This window comes from Oncorhynchus clarkii, chromosome 6, assembly GCF_045791955.1.
Source record: "Oncorhynchus clarkii lewisi isolate Uvic-CL-2024 chromosome 6, UVic_Ocla_1.0, whole genome shotgun sequence".
In the NCBI taxonomy this organism is placed as follows: Eukaryota; Metazoa; Chordata; class Actinopteri; order Salmoniformes; family Salmonidae; genus Oncorhynchus; species Oncorhynchus clarkii.
Window position 1 is genome coordinate 44,492,896 of NC_092152.1, and position 23,877 is coordinate 44,516,772.

Below are 23,877 nucleotides of genomic sequence, written 5' to 3' on the forward strand. Positions count from 1 at the left end.
TGTGTGTGTGTGTGTGTGTGTGTGTGTGTGTGTATATCCAGCCACTATCTCACCCCAGCCCAGAGCCTATTCAACACCCACAGGTTACAATGAACCTGCCTACTGCCTTGCGTAGGGTGCCATCTTTCGGATTGGACATTAAACAGATGCCCTGACTCTCTGTGGTCATTAAAAATCCCATGGCACCCTACGCAGGGCAGTAGGCAGGTTCATTGTAACCTGTGGGTGTTGAATAGGCTCTGGGCTGGGGTGAGATAGTGGCTGGATATACACACACATACACACACACACACAAAAGTAGGGGTGTTAATCCCGGTGACCTGGCCCCATTCCATCATGGCCACCTAATCTTACCCTCAATCCTAATTGGCATATATCACTCCTTACCGCTCCACCATGCTAGCTGAGTGTTCTGGAACAAAAAATGGTTGCCGTGCAATACCCAAGTGGGTGCCACACATTAATGGTGGATGAGGTGTGTTTCCCCCTTACTACAGTATGTAAAGCACATTGTGTACCTCAGTTGGTAAAAAGGTGCTACATAAATCCAATTCATTATTATTATTGTTATTATTACTGGAGTTAGCTGTGTGTAGAATCAAAGGAGGGAAGGGAAGTGAGCCGATGATGAGCATTTGGGCCGAAGGGGCACTGTGTTATCTGACAACAGTTTGGTACGTGGACAGGTTTTCCTGAAGCAAGATCTGCAGTCCTTTTTCATTTGGAGAAAAGAAAACTGTGTGTTATGGCTTTAATGAGGAGAACACTGGGGTGACAATGCAACGCTTCTCAACTTGGCTTGACAACATGTCCTAAAGTATTCCCAGTGAAACATATGAGAGACACATATAATTCAAACATTTAGGTGTGTGTGTGTGTGTAGGAGGAACACACACGCATATAACATGACAGGTTATCAAACCTAGTGATAGTGCTGGTTTCCTGATGGTCTAGTGCCCCCTTCTGTTCAGCCCGCAACACTACAACACTATACTGCTCAGTTCAGAAAATAAACATGTGGTCTTTGCTGCCCTCTATTGGACAAAGTAGCATTGGACTAAATGCCCTGTGTGCTCAGAGGGTGCATCACAATAGTCTACAGCAGTGAATCCCAACCTTTCTCAGTTACAGTACCACCAACAAAATGTTGCTCTGCCCTGAGTACCGCTGAAGTACCCCCCCATGTGCATTACCCCCTCGTGTGCATTACCCCATCATGTGCATTTTACCAGTAGGCCTATGGTCTCATGAATCTTCTTCAAGTACCCCTTGTGGATAGGCCAAGTACCCCCAGGGTCCTAGTAACCCTGGTTGGGAACCACTGATCTACAGCAGCCTCCTCTCCTCGTATCCACCCTTCATCTATGCTAATCTGAAAACACTGGACAGGTGAAAGCAAAATGTTTCACCTGTCTGATTATTTTACAACAGTGGAGATTAAGAAAAGAAGGCTAGGAGAGCATTTTTTAAACAATTGAGATACGCCCATGGAGAGGAATGAGGAGACAAGACTACTATGAGAATATCACTCAGTCACAGATAAGGGGTTGACTAGCTCTAGTTGTTACAGTATATGAGGGCAGAGAGACTAATGCTGAATTAATACAATAATGGCAAGAGTTATTAATGACTCAATATCGATCATTTATCCCCTAGATATTTTCTAGATATTTCCCTTTCTGTTCCATTCTGGCCTTTTGCCAAATCAAGCCTTGTATTATTTGAACCTTGCAGGATTTTGCCCTAGTCCAGCACTAACACAACACAATAAACTAGCAGAACTGAATGCACATTTCTGAGACTGCGGCCTACTGAATTCATAATATGTTGCAAAATCTGGTCAACAGGGGGTGACATTCACCATATTATGAAAACTACCCATGAATTGTACGTATAGATAGCCTAGTACTACCATCCTGATCGCACGAGCTACATAAATATGTTTTGCGTGTAGCTTGTAGCGAAACATACGTAAGCTCGCGAGATCAGGAATGGTAGTATGAGGCTACTGTATAGTACACTAACTGAAAGCTCCCCAAGAACTGGCTGTAGGCCTTGCTGAGGTAATAACAACCTGGAGAAGAGTCACGGTTACATTCCAGAGTGCCCTCCCTCTCTCTGTCCCGTCCTCAGCGATTGCATGTGTTAGGGCCCTACCTGACTTGTCCCCACTGTCTGCCTTTCTTCCCTCTCTCTTCCCTCCCTCCCTCCCTGCCTCCCTCTCTCTCTCTCTCTCCCTCCCTTCGTGTGTGTAGGGTTCCTACCGGACTGGTGGGCCTTCCTGAGGCAGGACAGAGAGGCGTTGAGCCGGGCACACTCCTCGTCGTTGGCTCCAAACTTCTCCATGGCCTCACACACCTGCTCATCACTCATCTCCAGCAGCCCCTCCAGAGTCACGTCGCCCGGATCCATCTCCTACAGAACACACACAAGTAACCTGGACCCAGATCTGTTTGTGCTTTTGCCTACTCCATTGTCATTGACAATTCCATTAAGGAGCTGGCAAAAAAGCAGAAGCAGACTGGCACCCAGGGTAACACTCAAGTACTATAAGTTAAATTCCAGTAATTGCAGGCAATAGCGACTGCAGGTTATAATTTCTCCCACACAGGGAGTCAGCATACCTGGTTTCCCAGGTCTAAATCAGACACTGATTTAAAGGGGAAAAAAACGAAAACCAGCAGACTACTAACACTCCTGGGCCCGTATTTACAAAGAGTATCAGAGAATGCTGACATAAGACCAGGTTTGCCTTTTACATGCTCATCATTATATGGACTTGGAAATCCTTGATCCTACATCAGCACTCCTACCATAAGACACTTCGTAAATATAGGCCCTGGTCTAGACACACTGACTGAGTGGCTCCATTCCTATTGTAACAGTGTTGCTTCCGTCCCTCTCCTTGCCCCAACAAATCTTTCTCCTTTGTCAAATAAAGTCTTGATTATTATATTGCTGAAATCCCAATTTGAATATTTTGATCAAGTGGTTATAGCCCACTGTTATACCTGACATATTTGTGTCAAATTCCTGACATTACCATGTTGCACCCCATCATTTATTAAAAACCATTTGAATGCATCAGTTTGATTCTTCCCATATAGAAGTGTTCTGAATAGATATGTCGCATTTATGACAACACGCAACCTTGTTGGTTGCAGCCGACCTGAATGTATGGCCTACAGCAGTTATTTATTTACATCCACTCAATCCTCATGAAGAGAAGTGAAAGCCGTCTGAGCCTTATTCTAGTCCTATGTTTAATTCAATGTTAAGAAAAGTCACCCATGAAAAAGGTCATGTTTCAGCCTCTGTCTTGCATAGAGCACTATCTAGCCATTTCACATTGGCTACACTACCAGGGTAACACCCCTGGCCCAGACCCATACAGTGTCTTTCAACCTACTGCTAGAGGGATTTCAATACTAAAAACATAACTATTTTCTTGTTTTCCCTTACTCTTACTGGCACAGGTTTTGCAGACCATCGGCTATTAGTAAGATGGTTTTCCTTGCAATGATAGTGATACGTAGATGTAAATCAATGTACCTCAGTGACCTCCTTCCTCAGGTTGACGATGCGGAACCAGTGTCCCAGTCTGGGGAAGTCCTGTAGCTCAGTGCTGTCCTCCTGTGAGGCCACTCTCACCTTACAGGACAGCTGGCGACTGAAGTACTTCACCAGCTTTCCCTGCAGGGGGGGACAGAGGGACATGTGTGAGTTAGAGATGGAGGAGCACAACCAAAAGTTTTGGATGCATGGAATCATAGTCCATTAGAGCAGTACTTTTCAAATCGTTTTTTGGAATTTTTTGCAAATGTATTAAAAACTAAAAAATGAAATTTTACATTTACATAAGTATTGTGTTAATGACTGTACATTTGTTTATGTGTAACTCTGTGTTGTTGTTTTTGTCGCACTGCTTTGCTTTTATCTTGGCAGTTGTAAATGAGAACTTGTTCTCAACTGGCCAACCTGGTTAAATAAAGGTGAAATATAAGATAAAATAAAAAAGTATTCAGACCCTTTACTCAGTACTTTGTTAAAGCACATTTGGCAGCGATTACAGCCTCCAGTCTTCTTGGGTAAGACGCTACAAGTTTGGCACACCTGTACTTGGGGAGTTTTTCTCATTCTTCTCTGCAGATCCTCTCATGCTCTGTCAGCTATTTTCAGGTCTCTCCAGAGATGTTTGATCGGGTTCAAGAAAAACATCCCCACAGCATGATGCTGCCATCAACATGCTTCAGTTTAGGGATGGTGCCAAGTTTCCTCCGGATGTGACGCTTGGCATTCAGGCCAAAGAGTTCAATCTTGGTTTCATCAGACCAGAGAATCTTGTTTCTCATGGTCTGAGAGTCCTTTAGGTGTCTTTTGGCAAACTCCAAGTGGGCTGTCATGTGCCTTTTACTGAGGAGTGGCTTCGGTCTGGCCACTCTACCATAATGCCCTGTATAGTGTAGTTTGGATTAACTACCAACTACCAAAACTGCACTCTCAAAAAGTGAGATCCATCTATTCCATACTCTGCCCATGTTCATTAAGCACACATGTTAAAGGTTCAGTGCAGTAAAAATTCATTTTCCTGTGTTTGATATAATATTGGACAACAGCTGATGAAACTAACACTGTAAAAGTGTGAAAAAATGTGATCATTGTTATTTCCTGGTAGTTGCTGGTTGAAAATACAATCTACACAGGACCTTCTAATCCCTACTACTGCAAATAATGGTTATAATAATATTTGCATATCAGTTCTGTGAACAGGATATACGGCAGGAAGTTAGATATATAAAATAATGACCGTGACTTCTGGTGTATTTGCAGAACCACATTAAAGGTATACCACCCAGCATCCCACTGCTGGCTTGCCTCTGAAGCTAAGCAGGGTTGGTCCTGGTCGGTCCCTGAATAGGAGACCAGGTGCTGCTAGAAGTGGTGTTGGAGGGCCAATAGGAGGCACTGTAAATGAGAATGTGTTCTTTGTCAACTTACCTGGTCAAAATGTATAAACTTTAAACCAAAACAGAATTTCTCTAGGCCTTTATGAAACCGTCATTTATTTGTTCAAAGCCATTTGAGATAATTCACTCTCAATTAAATGTCCTTTACTGGCTGTGCCAATATATCAATAGAACAACAACAAATTCCTGGACAAACTGAACGACGGTACATCTCTCCACTTTACCCTGCCCATGGCATGGATTGACATTGATAAACACACCGAGTACCATCTATTTCCTTTTTTTAACCATTAGAAAACAAAGTCTGAATCGTAAATAATGAAATGTCCCTTTGGTGAAGCTATGGTGGCGCGTCCAAAATGGCACCCTATTTCCTATACAGTGCACTACAAAATACACTACAAAATTGAACTGCAACAACTAGCCACAAGCACTACAATTACTGAACCAGGTCTAAGCCATTGTACAATACAGTGCATAGAGCAAGTGTCATTAAAGTAAACATTTGACATGGATACTCACCATCAAAAACATAAACAATCTAGCAATATTCCATTTCATGACATTTCTCATGGGAGGAAGGAGGACTGCTATCTCTAACTCATTACACACAGCAATTGAATTATCGAAGTCTAAAACACTAAACCTCCACAATGTGAATCTTTTATATGTCAGTAGATCTCTAAGGAGCTTGGCAGATTCATAGACACTTGTTCCTGTGTTCGCATTGCCATGAGAATACTTTATTGGTTAGATAGTTTCTACCCACATCTTTAGTTGTACCAAATGTTTTAAAGCTCTTGTTCATGGGCATGGATAGTGGTGTATGAATCGTCCTCTGTCCAATTGTAATTTTTTTAGGACTAGGTCAAAAGCTTGTTTTCAATAGGAGAAGACTCCATTATTCAAGGGGTGAATGGCAAAAGTGGGTAAGTAGCAGTCAATACCACCAGAGAAACAGAAGTAAACACTGGTTTGTGTGGAGGTTGTCTTTTCACACTAATCCTAGGTCCCAGTGAGTGTGTTTGAGCTCATAACTAGGGTGAGGAGTTTTCAAGGAGGCGTGCAGTAAAGATCATCATCGACCCCGCCCACCCCGGACATTCCCTATTCCAAAAACTCCCCTCTGACAAATGGTTCAGGTCAATCATGACCAAAATCACCCGCCACCTGAACAGTTTCTTCCCCTGTGCTGTGGCCCTCACCAACCGGCCATCGGGCTCATAGGGATAAAGAGACGTTGCACTCTGTGCCAAACACTGCACCTTGCCATCATTGACCTGCAAAACGAATAACTTCACTATACTGCATTTGCACTATGTATACCTCTGCACAACACTGGTTATGCACTGGATATATACACGTCATGGCAGCACCCCTCCCTCTGCATATATAAATATATCCCCACTGCAAATTGTATATCCTCACTGTAAATCAGCCTATACTCTGTTTGTGTTTATATTGTATTTTCTGTTTGTTGAGTTTGTGTAAATTCCTCTGTCTGTGTTTTGTCTGTACAGTTGTCTATTGCTAGCAGCACCAATTCACTGAGTCAAATTCCAGGTATATGCAAATGTACTTGGCAAATAAAAGTGGATCTGATTCTGAGAACCTAATCAAAATCTTATATGATGAAAAAGGCATCTGAGATACAGTATAGTCAAACCTATCCCACGTGCATCTTACTTTACAACAGAGAGATACTGGGAAACATACTCTGACACACATCAGGCCTATTTCTGGACTAAAAAGCAAGCTCAAAGGAGAATCACCAATGAAAGTGCTATTTAGTCCAGGGCTATAGGCTTAATCTGCCAGGGAAACCGCCCCACAGTACATTAGATGAGCCATCCAAACATTCAGAAACCTCCAAGAGATAAATGAAGTTGTATTGTATTGAATTGTACTGTACAATGACAACATTGGTTTAACAATGGTTAAATTGTCCTTCAAATTACCATTGCACAAAAGGTCAAGACAGCTCTTTTGTGCACAAGTAAAAAATCCCAAAGCTCCTCAAACCTGTGATGTAAGAACAAGTTCAAAGTACTGAACAGTGCAGGTGGACATTTTACAAATTAAGTAATATCCCAAAATTGCAATGGTTAGATGCTTTCATATTCGAAATAGTAGTTTCTATAATAATGCATATAGATCAGGGTTAACACAGGACTTTGTCCGAAATTCAACAAAGAAGCAACAAGTGCAGCAAAGATCTATGGAGTGCAACTGGTGCATGATTCTGCTATAAGTGCATAAGTCACCTGCCAATGAGTCTACACACTTGACCCGACTTGGAGGAGACAAGGTAAAGGGGCAATCTGCAGGTCAAACAATAACAAAGCATACTGTACCGCCACCACTTTTTGCCACTGTTATGGTAAAAAGCTGAGGGATGGGGCTGGAGAAATGTAACCAATGTCATAGACAAAGCCATAGATGCAAGGACTCCATGATATGTATTTCAACTATGTTTTTACGCTAGGCCTACAATGTTTGTTTACATTACATTGTTTACAAACAATGGAGTAAAACAAGTTTATGTTTAGGGCTTGAAGGGGTACAACAGCTATATGTAAAAAAAATAATGGGTATACAGTGCCTTTGGAAAGCATTCAGATCCCTTGACTTTTCCCACATTTGGTTATGTTACAGCCTTATTCTAAAATTGATTAAATAAATGTTTTTGCTCAGAAATCTACACACAATACACCATAATGACAAAGCGAAAACAGTTTTTTTTAAATGTTTGCAGATGTATTCAAAATAAAAGACAGAAAATACCTTATTTACTTAAATATTCAGACCCTTTGGTATGAGACTTGAAGTCGAGCTCAGGTGCATCCTGTTTCGATTGATCATCCTTGAGATGTTTCTACAACTTGATTGGAGTCCACCTGTGGTAAATTCAATTGATTGGACATGATTTGGAAAGGCACACATCTCTCTATATAAGGTCCCACAGTTGACAGTGCATGTCAGAGCAAAAACCAAGCTATGAGGTCGAAGGAATGGTCTGTAGCGCTCCGAGACAGGATTGTGTCTAGGCACAGATCTGGTGAAGGGTCACAAAACATTTCTGCAGCATTGAAGGCCCTCAAGAACACAGTGGCCTCCATCATTCTTAGATGGAAGAAGTTTGGAACCACCAAGACTCTTCCTAGAGCTGGCCGTGCGGCCATAAAGGAGAAATCAGGGGGAATGCCCTTGGTCAGTGAGGTGACCAAGAACCCGATGGTGACAGAGCTCCAGAGTTCCTCTGTGGAGATGGGAGAACCTTACAGAAGAACAACCATACCCTACCAATCAAGCATTTATGGTAGAGTGGCCAGATGGAAGCCACTCCTCAGTAAAAGGCACATGACATCCCACTTGGAGTTTGCTAAAAGGCACCTAAAGACTCTCCGACTATGAGAAACAAGATTCTCTGGTCTGTTGAAACCAAAATTGAACTCTTTGCCCTGAATGCCAAGCGTCACGTCTGGAGAAAACCTGGCACTAATTCTACAGTGAAGCATGGTGATGAAAGCATCATGCTGTAGCGATGTTTTTCAGTGGTAGGGACTGGGAGACTAGTCGGCATTGAGGCAAAGATGAACGGAGCAAAGTACAGAGAGATTCTTGATGAAAACCTGCTCCAAAGAACTCAGGGCCTGAGACTGTTCACCCTCCAACAGGATAATGACCCTAAGCACACAGCCAAGACAACGCAGGAGTGGCTTCGGGACAAGTCTCTGAATGTCCTTGAGTGGCCCGGCCAGAGCCCGGACTTGAACCTAATCTAGCATCTCTGGAGAGACCTCAAATAACTTTGCAGCAATGCTCCCCATCCAACCTGACAGAGTTTAAGAGGATCTGCAGAGAAGAATTGGAGAAACTCTCCAAATACAAAAATGTCTAAAAACCTGTTTTTGCTATGTCATTATTACACATGTTATGTGTAGATTGATAAGGGTAAAAAACGATTTAATCCATTTTAGAATAAGGCTGTAGCGTAATAAAATGTGGAAAAGGTAAAGGGGTCTGAATACTTTCCGAAGGCACCGTATGTCATTAATTGAAAAGTCAAAAAATGGATGTACCAATCGCAGATTGTCCTTTTAATGTATACAATCTAAAGCTTTTGTCCAACACAATCAATCAACCAATCAAAAAAATAATAAGTCAATGAAATGTATTCATAAAGTTCTTACATCAACAGCCTGCGAGACAGGCAACTGCTTGACCACTTGTGAATACATTATTACATCATGCTAATGAAATGCTATTAGAACTAATCAGGAAGAAGAGCAACTTTATGTAAATCCTCTACTGTGCCCTCTGCCTCAGAAGGCCCAAACAATGTGCATGCAAACACCTGCACATACACTACACCTAAATGGCCTTAAGAGGCCCATTGTCAATGGTAGAAATTATTTTTTTTGTTTTTAATGCGACCATGTTTTTCCTGACTGAAGATGCCTGCATGACACAGCACAGTTTCGCTGAGTCAAACTATTAGCCCTACATTTCAAAGTGGTGTTTTTGGTTGGTAGCTAGGGAGTGAGGAACTTCACACTGTGAACTTCTGTTAGATCAAATAATTGTGACAGCTAGACATATCATGGTATCTATTCAGCATGTTCTATTCACACTAAGATGTAGGCTAATGAGTTAATTTGTGGCCATACTGAAGGCCTAGTTATAGGGCCATACTGTACGTTTTCAATATCTACTCCACACTGACAATCAATTCAACTCCAGCCTCTAGGCCTACTTACAGTATCCCTAAAAATATATTATAAAATGGTGTGCCTATATACATATGAAGCCCATATGAGTGACAGATGTGGATTTGTTTTCCTTGTATCAGTGGGGAAAGGGAAACTACATGATGAAGTTAATAAACAAACAGTATATGCATACTATTCCTTCATCTGTGGTCACGTAAACGTCATTATACATTTATTGCAGGCCAATGCCATCTCATCATGTTTAGGATAATGAAGTTTCCCTATTTTACTCACACACATCAAGTCCCATCACATTGGGCCTCGGGTTTATATAGTTCCATTTGAAATCACCGCCTGGAACACACCAGGGAATGTCTACGTAGTCTAAACCACATTGGGGCCTAAGTGCATCTGAAATGTACACAGGGTATGCAGACCCTATTTTATTAATTTGACAAACAAATATATCTATGTTTTGATATTAAAAAACACAACATTGGATTTGGATAATATCCCGGCCATTACATAACGCAATTTACGGAATACCCTGTGGGCCAATTAAATCAGATGACAATTTGAAGCAATTTCACTAATACACACTTGCATAACAGTCGTGGCAATATAGCCTGGCGGATAATAGAGGCGCGAGCTGATGATAATGGCAATGATGACGATAATAATATATATCATACACAAATTATATTTAGGCCTCAAAGTTCTCATGGAGAATTCGGGTGGAGAAGAGTGCACGGTGCTAAAGCTGAACATTCCACCTTCCTTCCACCACCTGCAGAATGCGCAAGACCACAACAGCTCGCTCACTGCAGCTACAGCTTCTTGATTTATTACACTGCATAAAACACATTTAGGCTGTAGGCATATAACATATAAATAACACAATATTCCAATTGTATAGTAGTCAGCCGTTTCAACGACATTGAATAATGTACATTGATGTTGATTGACAGACGTGACAGCCAACCCCACATTGATTTAGATCCAAATGCATAGCTTGGTTAGCCTCAATGTAGCCGTAGCCTATTCATTCTACAGAATGGGTGCTTTTGCTTACCTCCAGCGTTCGTATTTCTTTTTGTGTCAAGTCGTTGGATGTGGCACATTTGGTCCTCAAACCCTCCAAGCTGGAAATGCTTATGTCTATCATATTTTGAACCAACTCGCACTGCTGCAAAGCTTTTTGCAAACTCAAATGCTGCTCGTCGCTTTTTGTCATATTCTCCTCGTCCATAGTTTGCGAGCAGTGGTCGTTTTTATGTGTACTTCAACAAAAAATACTCTACTCGGGGACAAAAAGGTGGAAATAGCTCCATGTAATAAAGTACCCTGCAAAACGCCAGCCAACGTGGTGTAATAATCTATTATATACACTGGTTTAGAAACGAGATGTGATCTATGTGAAAGTCGACTTCATTGTAATAGTCCTTGTATTCCAGGTGGTGGTTCATCAAGGTGTTTCTGATTGAGCCTGGTACTGATGCTGAGGGCTATATCGTCAAACACATTATGCAGATAGCCTAGGCTATACCTCCTCAATAGAAATACAAGTCAGAACACAACCGATCAAGCCTTATCTAATAAATCCAGTCAGCGTTCTGTTTGTTCATTTCAAATAAAAATCATAACTGATCAATAACACTAAAGCAGCTTCTTATAATCATTTTACACGTGATGCTGTGTGGATTGGGTACAGGTTCTACCGTCACACATGCCAGCAGCTGCATCCCGGTTCGCTCCCACCACCACACCGACATGTTTCACGTCAATCAAATCCACAGCAACAGCATTGCCCATGGAAGCTGCGGGAGAAGGGGGGGGCACCGTTTGAGGCACCATCAACGAGTGATGCTGCATGTAGGAGGAGTTATCGCGAGATTATATCCGTGCAGTGAGCGTGAACTCAGTTTTAACTTCATACCAGTAGGTAGTTTCCATCATCAGCTCCACATTATAATTGTAATGTATTGTCATTTTTCACCAAACCAAATTGGGATAATTTTTTTATCGAGGCTTTTCTACATCTGCCCTTTTAAGGCTACTTGTATCTTGGTCAATCCACACACACACACACACAGATGTGGTAGTAAAAAATAACTGATCACTGCTTGCAGTGAAAAACTTTATACTTTCAATACATTTTTTTTAACAAAAGGTGAGCAAGCTGTTGTGCAAAAAAAGTACTTGTGTTTACCCTCCACTGCACACACACACAGACAATAACCATACATTTTATGTTACAATTGTATACTCCAAATGAACTGCAACAGTTATTGCCTGTCTGTCCAAATTAAATCACAGAACGCTGAGTGAGCCTGAGTAGGCCAGGCCAACATCTCTCACTGAATTATACTTTATGACAGCTCTTTCTCTTCTGTGGGTGGGGGGAAATAAACAGGGGGGCGATATAGAGCATTACAAGTGTCATCTTGAATGAGGCAGGTAGTGGGGAACCAGTGATTATGACATTTCCTCCATCACCTGCAGTGACAGACAGCATTGTCTCACTGCTGGACTGAACAGGCATGGTGCTGTGTGTTGTGCTGCCTGCTGGAAATCCCTCATCACACAATTAAAAAGTGATACTTGGCTTCCAAGGCTACACTACATTGTTGCCCAGTTTCTAGTGAATTCTAGAATGTCTGTGTTGTGCCTAATGTACAGTATGTGATCAGAAATACAGCTTATCAAGCACAAACAGGCAATCAAAAGAGTTTATTGTAGGCTGTCTGAGCCTCCAACAAGACAAGATTCTTTGGGTTAATGATTTAAGCACCCTATTTTGTCTCTTGAATTAAATACTTTGATTCAACTGCCAGATTAAAAGACAAATGTCAATCACTTTTTGATAAGAGCACATCTAAGTGCTACTAGGCTACATTTGCATGTATTTCAGTGAGTCAAATTTATTCCCAAATGATTGATTAGCATACCTGTCTGTACAATCCAAATGGCAGTACACATTGTGGTCCACAATATCTCATACAATTAGTTTTGAAACTTGACCGCACCAACATACTTTGTTTGCATTCATGGTCACGATATACCCAATTTTGCCTTTGGTAACTAGGGGAAACTGGCAGGGGGGGCCACAAAATTTAAGTTAATCGTGTGGTTACCTCTCCCACCAATGCACTCTACAATGGAAATATTAATTTTAAACGCCTCAGGCGTTTCGGTAGAAAACACACGCTTATCACAAAGTGAGTAGCTTCTGGCGTGTTTCTGCTATTCACCGTTTAACTGAAAATGATCCTGCCACCGCTGAAAGTGATGACCACTTCCGATTTACTTCCGTATTGAGACTGGTATTGTTTGAGAATGGGCGTCAATACCATGTAAAATTTATGAACACCGCGTGATCAGTTAGCTAAAATATGACCATGCCATGACCATCCTTTGTCGTTAAAGGACCGGTCTCTTGAATGTGGTAAATCTGTAGTGAATAAAATGCACAAAAACCGTAACTAGTAATACATCACATCAACGCTGTTTCGCTCATTTGAAATGTCAGAATGGCTTCACTAATGACTGGTGAGATATTTTGTTTCAACAAATCGTTTTAATAGGCGCAATAAAGACAATTGACAAAAAATAATCTTAAATGTTGATGATACACAGACCAGAAATACAAAATCGCCCCCAGGTGGAATGTTATTGGGCAAGACCATGAACATGGTTTGTAAATCAATGGCCGACACACGTGGCTAAATGTAAAGATGCTCGAGCTAGATACTTAAACACAGAATAGGACTAAGATTACAACAAAAGTCTTTCGGTCAACACGGACATTTCTTGAAGAGTCAGCCAAATGATCTTGAATCGGAGTGTTACTCGTTTACAGCATAGCTAGCTGTCGTAACTGTCCCTGTAGGAGCCTCAAGAGGTACCCGTAGCCTCCCTAGGCCCTAATTATTGTCCCTGTAGCCACCGCCGGAGGAGTATCCACCGCCTCGGCCTCCACCACCACCGCCGCTCCTGTATCCGCCACCACCTCCGTAACCCCTGTCTTCGCCACCATAGCTACGGCCACCGCCGCCACCATATCCACCGCCGCCACCACCATATCCACCACCGCCTCGGGAACCTCTGAATCCACCGCCTCCTCCACCACCGCCACGACCGCCACCCTGGCCTGCCTCATTCACACGGATGGTTCTGCCGTCAAGAGACTGACCGTTCATTCCCTCCATTGCGTCCTTAGCATCCTCGGCATTGTCGTACTTCACAAAGCCGAATCCACGAGGCCTTCCTGTTTCTCTGTCCATGATGACATCACATTTTGCGATGTTTCCGTACTTGGAGAAAGCTTCCGCAAGAGATTGCTCTGTGGTGTCGAAGCTCAGGCCACCGACGAAAAGTTTTCCTTCGTCGGACATGTTTCTTTGTCTTTTACGAACAGAACGAGAAAAGCTGCTGCTTGGAGAGGTACGTCGTCGGAAAAGAAATGGAGGCTTGCCGCGAAATATTATAAAGATTAATTTGACTCCGCCCACATTAAATAAACGGATACGATTGGTTGCAAACATGCCGTAAAACCTAGTTTAGTGACGCAAAACACATTTTGTTGAAGTGGAGCGCGCCAAGAAAATTTGGCCGATTAGTGAAGCACTCTTTTCTTGCTAACTAAATCAACGATTCAAATGGCAACGACTAGCAAGATACAGTTACAGTCAAGAAATTTGCCGTGGTAAGTTGAATCAGCTAGCTAGTTTACGTGTTGCCAGCAAGGTAGTTACGTTACGTTTAGCAGGATTTAGCTAGGGTTGTCACTAGTTAACACAGCCACAAACTCATAATTCTGCCTAAACCCCGCCCATTTCTACAAGTTATCTCCTTAAAATGATTTTAGACTTAACCACACTGCTAATCTTATGTCTATCTCTATTCATAAATGAAGACTACATAGCTAATTGTTGTAGCCAATGTTTATTTTGTGGCTGTGTAATGACTGTGGTTGTGTTATCTAGTGGGAACCTTTAGCTACTGTAGCTCGCCGAACTTCAATCAATGTTTCGCTTGTGTGTGATGTGTATTTTCGCTGACTTGTAAACGTTATTGTCATGAACATCTTACCATGCATGTAAGATGTCAATGAATATGACGTTACTTTTCGTACCGCTCCCGCTGATTTATTGTCCGACACATACCAGCTCTAGCAAGAACTGGTCCCTAGCCCGACCGCGGTCCCGCAATGTTATGTTAAATGTATGTGACGCAGTCCCAGTCCCAGCAATTTTTCAACCCCTAGTCAAGATCAAAATGCTCAAAAGAGATTCTCACGTAACCAAAATGTATTAGGCTATCGGTATTATTGGGCTTTATCAGCCAATAGGGTAGAGGTCGTTGGAAAGATAGTAGAGTTGGAGCGAAATATAGAAGAGCAAACTCTTGACTTGAGCTACATTTTACATAACATTTAGAAGCGGAACAATTTGCAAACTAAGGTAAAATAGATGTGTTATTAATATTTAATTCCTGTCAATGTTTCATATAATGTTTTTCTGAATCAAAACGGGCTTTAGGTGGGCGTGGCAAAGGGCGCAGTCGCCATATACCTACAGATGCACATGCGTTTTGCAGTATGTTGTTTTTGCCGGATGTCTAAACCCCATTTTCCCGTACATGATGCACACGTGCTTCGCAAGGTCAGTTGGCGAAGATCAGCTGAGCCCTGTTCGACCAAAGCTAATATTAGAACAGATTAACGTTATTCTTTGGTCGTTTTACGGGTTTCATAGGCTGACAGAGCTACCAACAGACTGGCACGTACAATGGCGCATTAAAACAATTAATTTTTTTATATTCTTCTGTCACATTCATCTCTAGCAACATCAATAAATTAAACTGGTTGTTTTCATATAGAGTACTGATTTCAAATCACTAGCTTGCCCAGCATGATCGCATGCTAAATTATGCACAAAACAGTTGTGTGTATTGATTTTGCACGCCATTATGTTGGCTGGTTTGCAGTACCCAAGTGTAGTAATGATGAATTGTCCCAGTGTCATTCTTACAAGAGACACGTTTCCATTTACACACTCGTCAGGATCATTTTGGCCTCTGTATGGTCCTTCCTAATAGATCACGTTTACTTCCATCTGTACCGCCGCATGGTAATGCCACACATTATTGGGCACAGACACCACAAAGGGCAAGAAGGTAGAGATACATCACGCGAAGCAGCCACAACTGTCAGTATGAGTGAGTCTTTGAATGAGGAGATAGAGTTAAAACTGTCCAGTTTGAGTGTTTGTTGCAGCTGGTTCCAGTCGCTAGCTGCAGCAAACTGAAAAGAGGAGCGACCCCGGGATGTGTGTGCTTTGGGGACCTTCAAGAGAATGGGACTGGCAGAATGGGTCTTGTATGTGGAGGATGAGGGCTGCAGTAGGTATCTCAGATAGGGGGGAGTGAGACCTAATAGGGTTTCATAAAGAAGCATCAACCAGTGGGTCTTGCGACGGGTATACAGAGATGACCAGTTTACAGAGGAGTATAGAATGCAGTGATGTGTCCTATAAGGAGCATTGGTGGAAAATCTGATGGCCGAATGGTAAAGAACATCTAGCCGCTCGAGAGAACCCTTACCTGCTGATCTATAAATTATGTCTCCATAATCTAGCATGGGTAAAATGGTCATCCGAATCAGGGTTAGTTTGGCAGCAGGGGATGAAAGAGGAGCGATTATGATAGAGGAAACCAAGTCTATATTTAACCTTACCCCGCAGCTTTGATATATGCTGAGAGAAGGACAGTGTACCGTCTAGCCATACTCCCAAATACTTGCATGAGGTGACGACCTCAAGCTCTAAACCCTCAGAGGTAGTAATCACATCTGTGGGGAGAGGGGCATTCTTCTTACCAAACTGCATGACCTTTGTTTTGGAGGTGTTCAGAACAAGGTTAAGGGCATAGAAAGCTTGTTGTGCACTAAGAAAGCTTTGTTTTAGAGCGTTTAATACAAAATCCGGGGAGGGGCCTGCTTAGTATAAGACTGTATCATCTGCATATAATGGATGAGAGAGCTTCCTACTGCCTGAATTTTAGAGGAGGGTCTATCTGCAGATGGCGTTTACTACATGCCGGGGGCCTCTACACGTCATAAACGACATGCTTCACCCACTGCCGCTGAGGCAGCTAGCTAGCTAGGACGCCGGCACACACTGTGCAACAAAAGTTCAACATTCACCTCCTGCTACCGTTTCTGTCAAGCCGTCTATGCATACAATTTGATGCATATATTCGATAAATCCAACACACTGCAGCTGCCTCTGCGACGCAATGCTGCAAGGCAAACACAGCGTTTCATGGAAATGAATGTACTTATGGTGTACCAAAACGCATGCCGGTGTGACCGAGGCGTTACAGCGAGGGTATTCACTACCTGGTGGTTTGAAACTATTCTGTGAAATACGGTTTGATTAGTGGAAGGAATCAATGTGATTTGGGTTGGCTACACTAGCTAGCTACTTCCCTTGCCGCAACATTAACAGAATTGCGGAAAATCAGTGCTCGGCAGGCGGGGGCAAAAGACACTGTACCGGTGTCCCCTAGCCTAGCTAGCTAGCAGCCTACTTCGGTGGGTTTTTTCGGTGGTTGGCATCCAATGGTTGGCATCCAATGTTGGTGCATTACTGCCACCTACTGTGCTGGAGTGCTGGCCAGAGACGGCGCTAGCGGCCTCAATGGCAGTGGGCGCGACAAGTGGCACATAGTGGGCACAGAATGTAGTGGGGGCGTGGCATGTATACTGAACAAAAATATAAACTCAAAATGCAACAATTTCTTTACGATTTTACTGAGTTACAGTTCATATAAGGAAATCAATCAATTTAAATAAATTAGGCCCTAATCTATGGATTTCACATGACTGGGAATACAGATATGCAGCTGTTGGTCAGAGATACCTAAAAATAAAATGTTTTAACAAGTCAGTATCTGGTGTGACTACCATTTGCCTCATGCAGTGCAACACATTTAATTCGCATAGAGTTGATCTGGCTGTTGATTGTGGTCTGAGGAATGTTGTATCAATCCTCTTCAATGGTTGTGCGAAGTTGCTGGATATTGGCGGGAATTGGAACATGTTGTTGTAGATGTCGATCCAGAGCATCCCAAACATGCTCAATGGGTGATGTCTGGTGAGTATGCTGAAACATGAAGTGATGGCGGTGGATGAATAGCACGACAATGGGCCTCAGGATCTCATCACAGTATCTCTGTGCATTCAAATGGCCATTTATGAAATGCAATTTGTTGTCCGTAGCTTATGCCTGCCCTTACCCCACTGCCACCATTGGGCACTCTGTTCACAACGTTGACATCAGCAAACCACTCGCCCCCACACGACTTCATACAGTTATGACTTCTGCAGTTATGAGGCCGGTTGGACGCACTGCCAAATTCTCTAAAATGACGTTGGAGTCGGCTTATGATATAGAGATTAACATTACATTCTCTGGCAACAGCTCTGGTGGACATTCCTGCAGTCAGCATGCCAATTTCATGCTCCCTCAAAACTTGAGACATCTGTGGCATTGTGTGACAAAACTGCACCTTTTAGAGTGGCATTTTATTGTCCCAAGCACAAGGTGCACATATGTAACGATAATGCTGCTTAATCAGCTTCCTGATATGCCACACCTGTCAGGTGGATAGATTATCTTGGCAGATAAAAAATGGTCACAAACAAGTATGTAAACACATTTGTGCACAGAATGTGAGAGAAATATGATTTTTATTTCAGCTCATGAAACATGGGACCAACACTTTACATGTTGCGTTATTTTTGTTTTGTGTAGTAACCGCAGTCTGCAGATAGACATTTTTGGAATTTTAGAGAACATTTTAGAGACCATCATGGTGGTGTAGAGACATTTTTGCATTTTAAAGCCAATTTCCTGCAGTTCTACACATTTAGTTTTTTGCTCAAACATAACACCTAAACAGATAAATTCATTGTTTTTGGAATTTTCCATTTTCCCTGACTGTCTAGCTTCTTTTTTTTTCTCAAAGATTATATTATAAAAAATATAGGTCCATTATCTTTTCTGCATACTTTATTTTAGTCCTTAATGTTTACAATGAAAGTGTTTTTCAATCCAAAATATTTTTTATTTATTTTTACTAGAGGTCAACCGATTATGATTTTTCAACACCGATACCGATTATTGGAGGACCAAAAAAGCCGATGCCGATTTAATAAAAAAAACATTTTTATTTGTAATATTGACAATTACAACAATACTGAATGAACACTTATTTTAACTTAATATAATGCATAAATAAAAATCCATTTAGCCTCAAATAAATAATGAAACATGTTCCATTTGGTTTAAATAATGCAAAAACAAAGTATTGGAGAAGTAAAAGTGCCATGTAAAAAAACTAACGTTTGAGTTCCTTGCTCAGAACATGAGAACATATGAAAGTTGGTGGTTCCTTTTAACATGAGACTTCAATATTCCAAGGTAAGAGGTTTTAGGTTGTAGTTAATATAGTATTTATATGACTATTTCTCTCTATACCATTTGTATTTCATATACCTTTGACTATTGGATGTTCTTATAGGCACTATAGTATTGCCAGTGAAACAGTATAGCTTCCGTCCCTCTCCTCGCCCCTACCTGGGCTCGAACCAGGAACACATCGACAACAGCCACCCTCGAAGCAGCGTTACCCATCGCTCCACAAAAGCCGCGGCCCTTGCAGAGCAAGGGGAATAACTACTCCAAGTCTCAGAGCGAGTGACGTTTGAAACGCTATTAGCGCGCACCCCGCTAACTAGCTAGCCATTTCACATCGTTTACACCAGCCATTAGGCTGATAGGCTTGAAGACATAAACAGCGCTGTGCTTGCGAAGAGCTGCTGGCAAAACACACGAAAGTGCTGTTTGAATGAATGCTTACGAGCCTGCTGCTGCCTACCATCGCTCAGTCAGACTGCTCTATCAAATCATAGACTTAATTATAACATAATACACAGAAATACGAGCCTTTGGTCATTAATATGGTCGAATCCGGAAACTATCATTTCGAAAACAAAACGTTTTATATTTCAGTGAAATACGGAACCGTTCGGTATTTTATCTAACGGGTGGCATCCCTAAGTCTAAATATTCTTGTTACATTGCACAACCTTCAATGTTATGTCATAATTACGTAAAATTCTGGCAAATTAGTTCGCAATGAGCCAGGCGACCCAAACTGCTGCATATACCCTGACTCTGCGTGCAATGAACGCAAGAGAAATTACACAATTTCACCTGGTTAATATTGCCTGCTAACCTGGATTTATTTTAGCTAAATATGCAGGTTTAAAAATATATACTTCTGTGTATTGATTTTAAGAAAGGCATTGGTGTTTATGGTTAGGTACAGTCCTCTAACGATTGTGCTTTTTTCACAAATGCGCTTTTGTTAAACCATCTCCCAGCATCAGTACGACAAAGATGTGCTTTTATTACAATATATAATGCATACTAAACAGAAAGACAACCATTTGAATTAATCATATTTTCAGCAGGAATGCAGCTCTCTATTCCCACCACCGCTTCCCTGACTCTAATGTAGTAGCCACTATGCGCGGATGCTGGCTGACATTTTTGCACATATTTTTAGGGTTGAGAAATACAGACCACAGACCCTAGATGACTTGATTTCTCACAAGAACATATTAAGCACAAGTAAGTATGTTTTTGTTAATCTTTGAAACAGCAGGGACGGAACTACTATTGAAAACCAGACCCTTATCCATTCCAGCCACAATTCAATTGTATGGTTCAAGTGAATGTATTCCAAATAATGTTTTCATGTTTATCAGTGAGGACAGACTGCCACATCTCTTCTATGGACCTCCAGGTACAGGGAGGTCGTCTACTATTCTAGGTACTGCCAAGCAGCTCGACAAGGACAATGAGTTCAACGCTATGGTCTTGGAGGTACGCTCCAACTCAGCACGTAGAATTATCAGAAATAAATGTAACGCTCATAACACTTTACTTGAGGGTTGTCCTGTTTTCCAGTCAGCTAGATTGATTCTTAACATTTAAATGTTAGTGTGGTGCATAAAGAATTGTTCTCGGTTGCAATCAAGGTTATGTTCCAATTTACAATGAATTCGGAGAGTATTCAGACCCCTTAACTTTTTCCACATTTTGTAACGTTTCAGCCTTATTCTAAAATTGATTAAATTGTTTTATTTTCTCATCAATCTACACACAATACGCCATAATGACAAAGCTAAAACAGGTTTGTAGATTTTTTTGCAAATAAAAAAAATACATTATTTACATAAGTATTTGGTATGAGACTCGAAATTGAGCTCAGCTGCATCCTTTTTTCCATTGATCATCCTTGAGATGTTTCTACAACTTGATTGGAGTCCACCGGTGGTAAATTCAATTGATTGGACAATGTTTGCAAAGTTCCACACCTGTTTATATAAGTTTCCACAGTTGACAGCGCATGTCAGAGCAAATCCCGACGGTTGCTCTGACAGCCTTAGGTGTTCCTCTGTGGAGATGGGAGAACCTTCCAGAAGGACAACCATCTCTGCAGCACTCGACCAATCAAGCCTTTGTGGTAGATTCGCCAGATGGAAGCCACTCTTCAGTAAAAGGCACATGACAGCCCGCTTGGAATTTGCCAAAGGCACCTAAAGGACTCTCAGACCATGTGAAACAAGATTCTCTGGTCTGATGAAGCCAAGATTGAACTATTTGGCCTGAATGCCAAGCATCACATCTGGAAGAAACCTGCCACTATCCCTACAGTGAAGCATGGTGGCAGCATCATGCTGTGAGGATGTTTTTCAGTGGCAGGGACTGGGAGACAAGTCAGGATCAAGGGAAGATGAACGGAGCAAAGTACAGAGAGATCTTTGATGAAAACCTGCTCCAGAGCACTCAGGACCTCAGACTGGGGTGAATGTTCATCTCCCAACAGGACAACGACTCTAAGCACACAGCCTAGACAAATCAGGAGTAGCTTCGGGACAAGTCTCTGAATGTCCTTGAGTAGCCCGCAGAACCCAGACTTGAACCCGATCGAACATCTCTGGAGAGACCTGAAAATAGCTGTGCAGCGACGCTCCCCATCCAACCTGACAGAGCTTGAGAGAATCTGCATAGAAGAATGGGAGAAACTCCCCAAATACAGGCGTGCCAAGCTTGTAGCGTCATACCCAAGAAGACTCAAGGCTGTAATTGCTGCCAAAGGTGCTTCAACAAAGTACTAAGTAAATGCTTATGTAAATATGATATTCCTGCTATTGCATTAATGTTTGTATGTCTTTGTATACCCGTGTGCTGACGCTGTTACTGTCATGTTACCTGTCTGTTCCGCATTAAATGTTCAACACCCTGTACCTGCTTCTCATCTCCTGTGTTGGTCCTTACAGTAACGCCACAAAATGTGGAAAAAGTCAAGGGGTCTGAATACTTTCCAAATGCACTGTATCTGTTATTATAACAAATTATTGTTCTTACATGTTAATGCATTTATTTTAGCTAAACGTGTCCGACGACTGAGGTGTGGATGTTGTTTGAGGACCCATCCTGAGTTTTGCCAGCACCAGGACCATATTCAAGTAAGACAATAATAATAGTGGATGTGAATCTTTCCTTTCAAGCACAATTCAGTACGCATCTTGATACATGGGTTCCGATACGATAAAATAACAATTATTTTAGTTTGAAATGATTCAGTGAAATAGTTTGATTAGTGGAAGGAATCAATGCGATTCGGTTCAGGATTCAAAACGATTCGATGCACTAACATTTGTTGCATTAACACATTCATATTACAGTCTATATTAAATGCTGATGGCGCTCAGGAGCTAGGCCTTTCTAAACTGGATCTATCTGATCTGACTTCTCTGAGCTGAGTGACACTCTGTTTGTGTGAGTGAGTGCTTTACAGTGTATGGTGTGTGTATGACCCTGAGCTGAGCATTAGGGCAGACTGAGCATCTACAGTGCCTTGCGAAAGTATTCGGCCCCCTTGAACTTTGCGACCTTTTGCCACATTTCAGGCTTCAAACATAAAGATACAAAACTGTATTTTTTTGTGAAGAATCAACAACAAGTGGGACACAATCATGAAGTGGAACAACATTTATTGGATATTTCAAACTTTTTTAACAAATCAAAAACTGAAAAATTGTGCGTGCAAAATTATTCAGCCCCCTTAAGTTAATACTTTGTAGCGCCACCTTTTGCTGCGATTACAGCTGTAAGTCGCTTGGGTATGTCTCTATCAGTTTTGCACATCGAGAGACTGACATTTTTTCCCATTCCTCCTTGCAAAACAGCTTGAGCTCAGTGAGGTTGGATGGAGAGCATTTGTGAACAGCAGTTTTCAGTTCTTTCCACAGATTCTCGATTGGATTCACGTCTGGACTGACTTGGCCATTCTAACACCTGGATATGTTTATTTTTGAACCATTCCATTGTAGATTTTGCTTTATGTTTTGGATCATTGTCTTGTTGGAAGACAAATCTCCGTCCCAGTCTCAGGTCTTTTGCAGACTCCATCAGGTTTTCTTCCAGAATGGTCCTGTATTTGGCTCCATCCATCTTCCCATCAATTTTAACCATCTTCCCTGTCCCTGCTGAAGAAAAGCAGGCCCAAACCATGATGCTGCCACCACCATGTTTGACAGTGGGGATGGTGTGTTCAGCTGTGTTGCTTTTACGCCAAACATAACGTTTTGCATTGTTGCCAAAAAGTTCAATTTTGGTTTCATCTGACCAGAGCACCTTCTTCCACATGTTTGGTGTGTCTCCCAGGTGGCTTGTGGCAAACTTTAAGCAACACTTTTTATGGATATCTTTAAGAAATGGCTTTCTTCTTGCCACTCTTCCATAAAGGCCAGATTTGTGCAATATACGATTGATTGTTGTCCTATGGACAGAGTCTCCCACCTCAGCTGTAGATCTCGGCAGTTCATCCAGAGTGATCATGGGCCTCTTGGCTGCATCTCTGATCAGTCTTCTCCTTGTATGAGCTGAAAGTTTAGAGGGACGGCCAGGTCTTGGTAGATTTGCAGTGGTCTGATACTCCTTCCATTTCAATATTATCGCTTGCACAGTGCTCCTTGGGCTGTTTAAAGCTTGGGAAATATTTTTGTATCCAAATCCAGCTTTAAACTTCTTCACAACAGTATCTCGGACCTGCATGGT

The 23,877-nt window shown here is 41.9% G+C and overlaps 2 protein-coding genes and 1 long non-coding RNA gene across 3 annotated transcripts in view; 1 reads left to right on the plus strand and 2 right to left on the minus strand.

Annotated features, from left to right (window-relative positions):
• LOC139412100 (kinase suppressor of Ras 2-like) overlaps nucleotides 1–10,928 on the minus strand; it is a 151,665-nt gene extending 140,737 nt beyond the window's left edge. The window contains 3 exon segments of the mRNA XM_071158894.1: nucleotides 2,265–2,415; nucleotides 3,553–3,693; nucleotides 10,752–10,928. Coding sequence (XP_071014995.1) covers nucleotides 2,265–2,415; nucleotides 3,553–3,693; nucleotides 10,752–10,928 — 469 coding nt within the window.
• Nucleotides 10,929–13,218: 2,290 nt separating this feature from the next.
• On the minus strand, nucleotides 13,219–14,147 carry LOC139411191 (uncharacterized). The gene has a single exon (XM_071157120.1). It carries the CDS (start codon nucleotides 14,071–14,073, stop codon nucleotides 13,603–13,605), a length of 471 nt encoding a protein of 156 aa, XP_071013221.1. The 5' UTR covers nucleotides 14,074–14,147; the 3' UTR covers nucleotides 13,219–13,602.
• A 96-nt stretch (nucleotides 14,148–14,243) lies between these two features.
• LOC139411194 (uncharacterized) lies at nucleotides 14,244–22,261 on the plus strand. Its single transcript, XR_011634576.1, has 4 exons — nucleotides 14,244–14,384; nucleotides 20,315–20,379; nucleotides 20,555–20,634; nucleotides 22,204–22,261. It is a non-coding gene; the product is annotated as an uncharacterized lncRNA (long non-coding RNA).
• The last annotated feature ends 1,616 nt before the right edge of the window (nucleotides 22,262–23,877 follow it).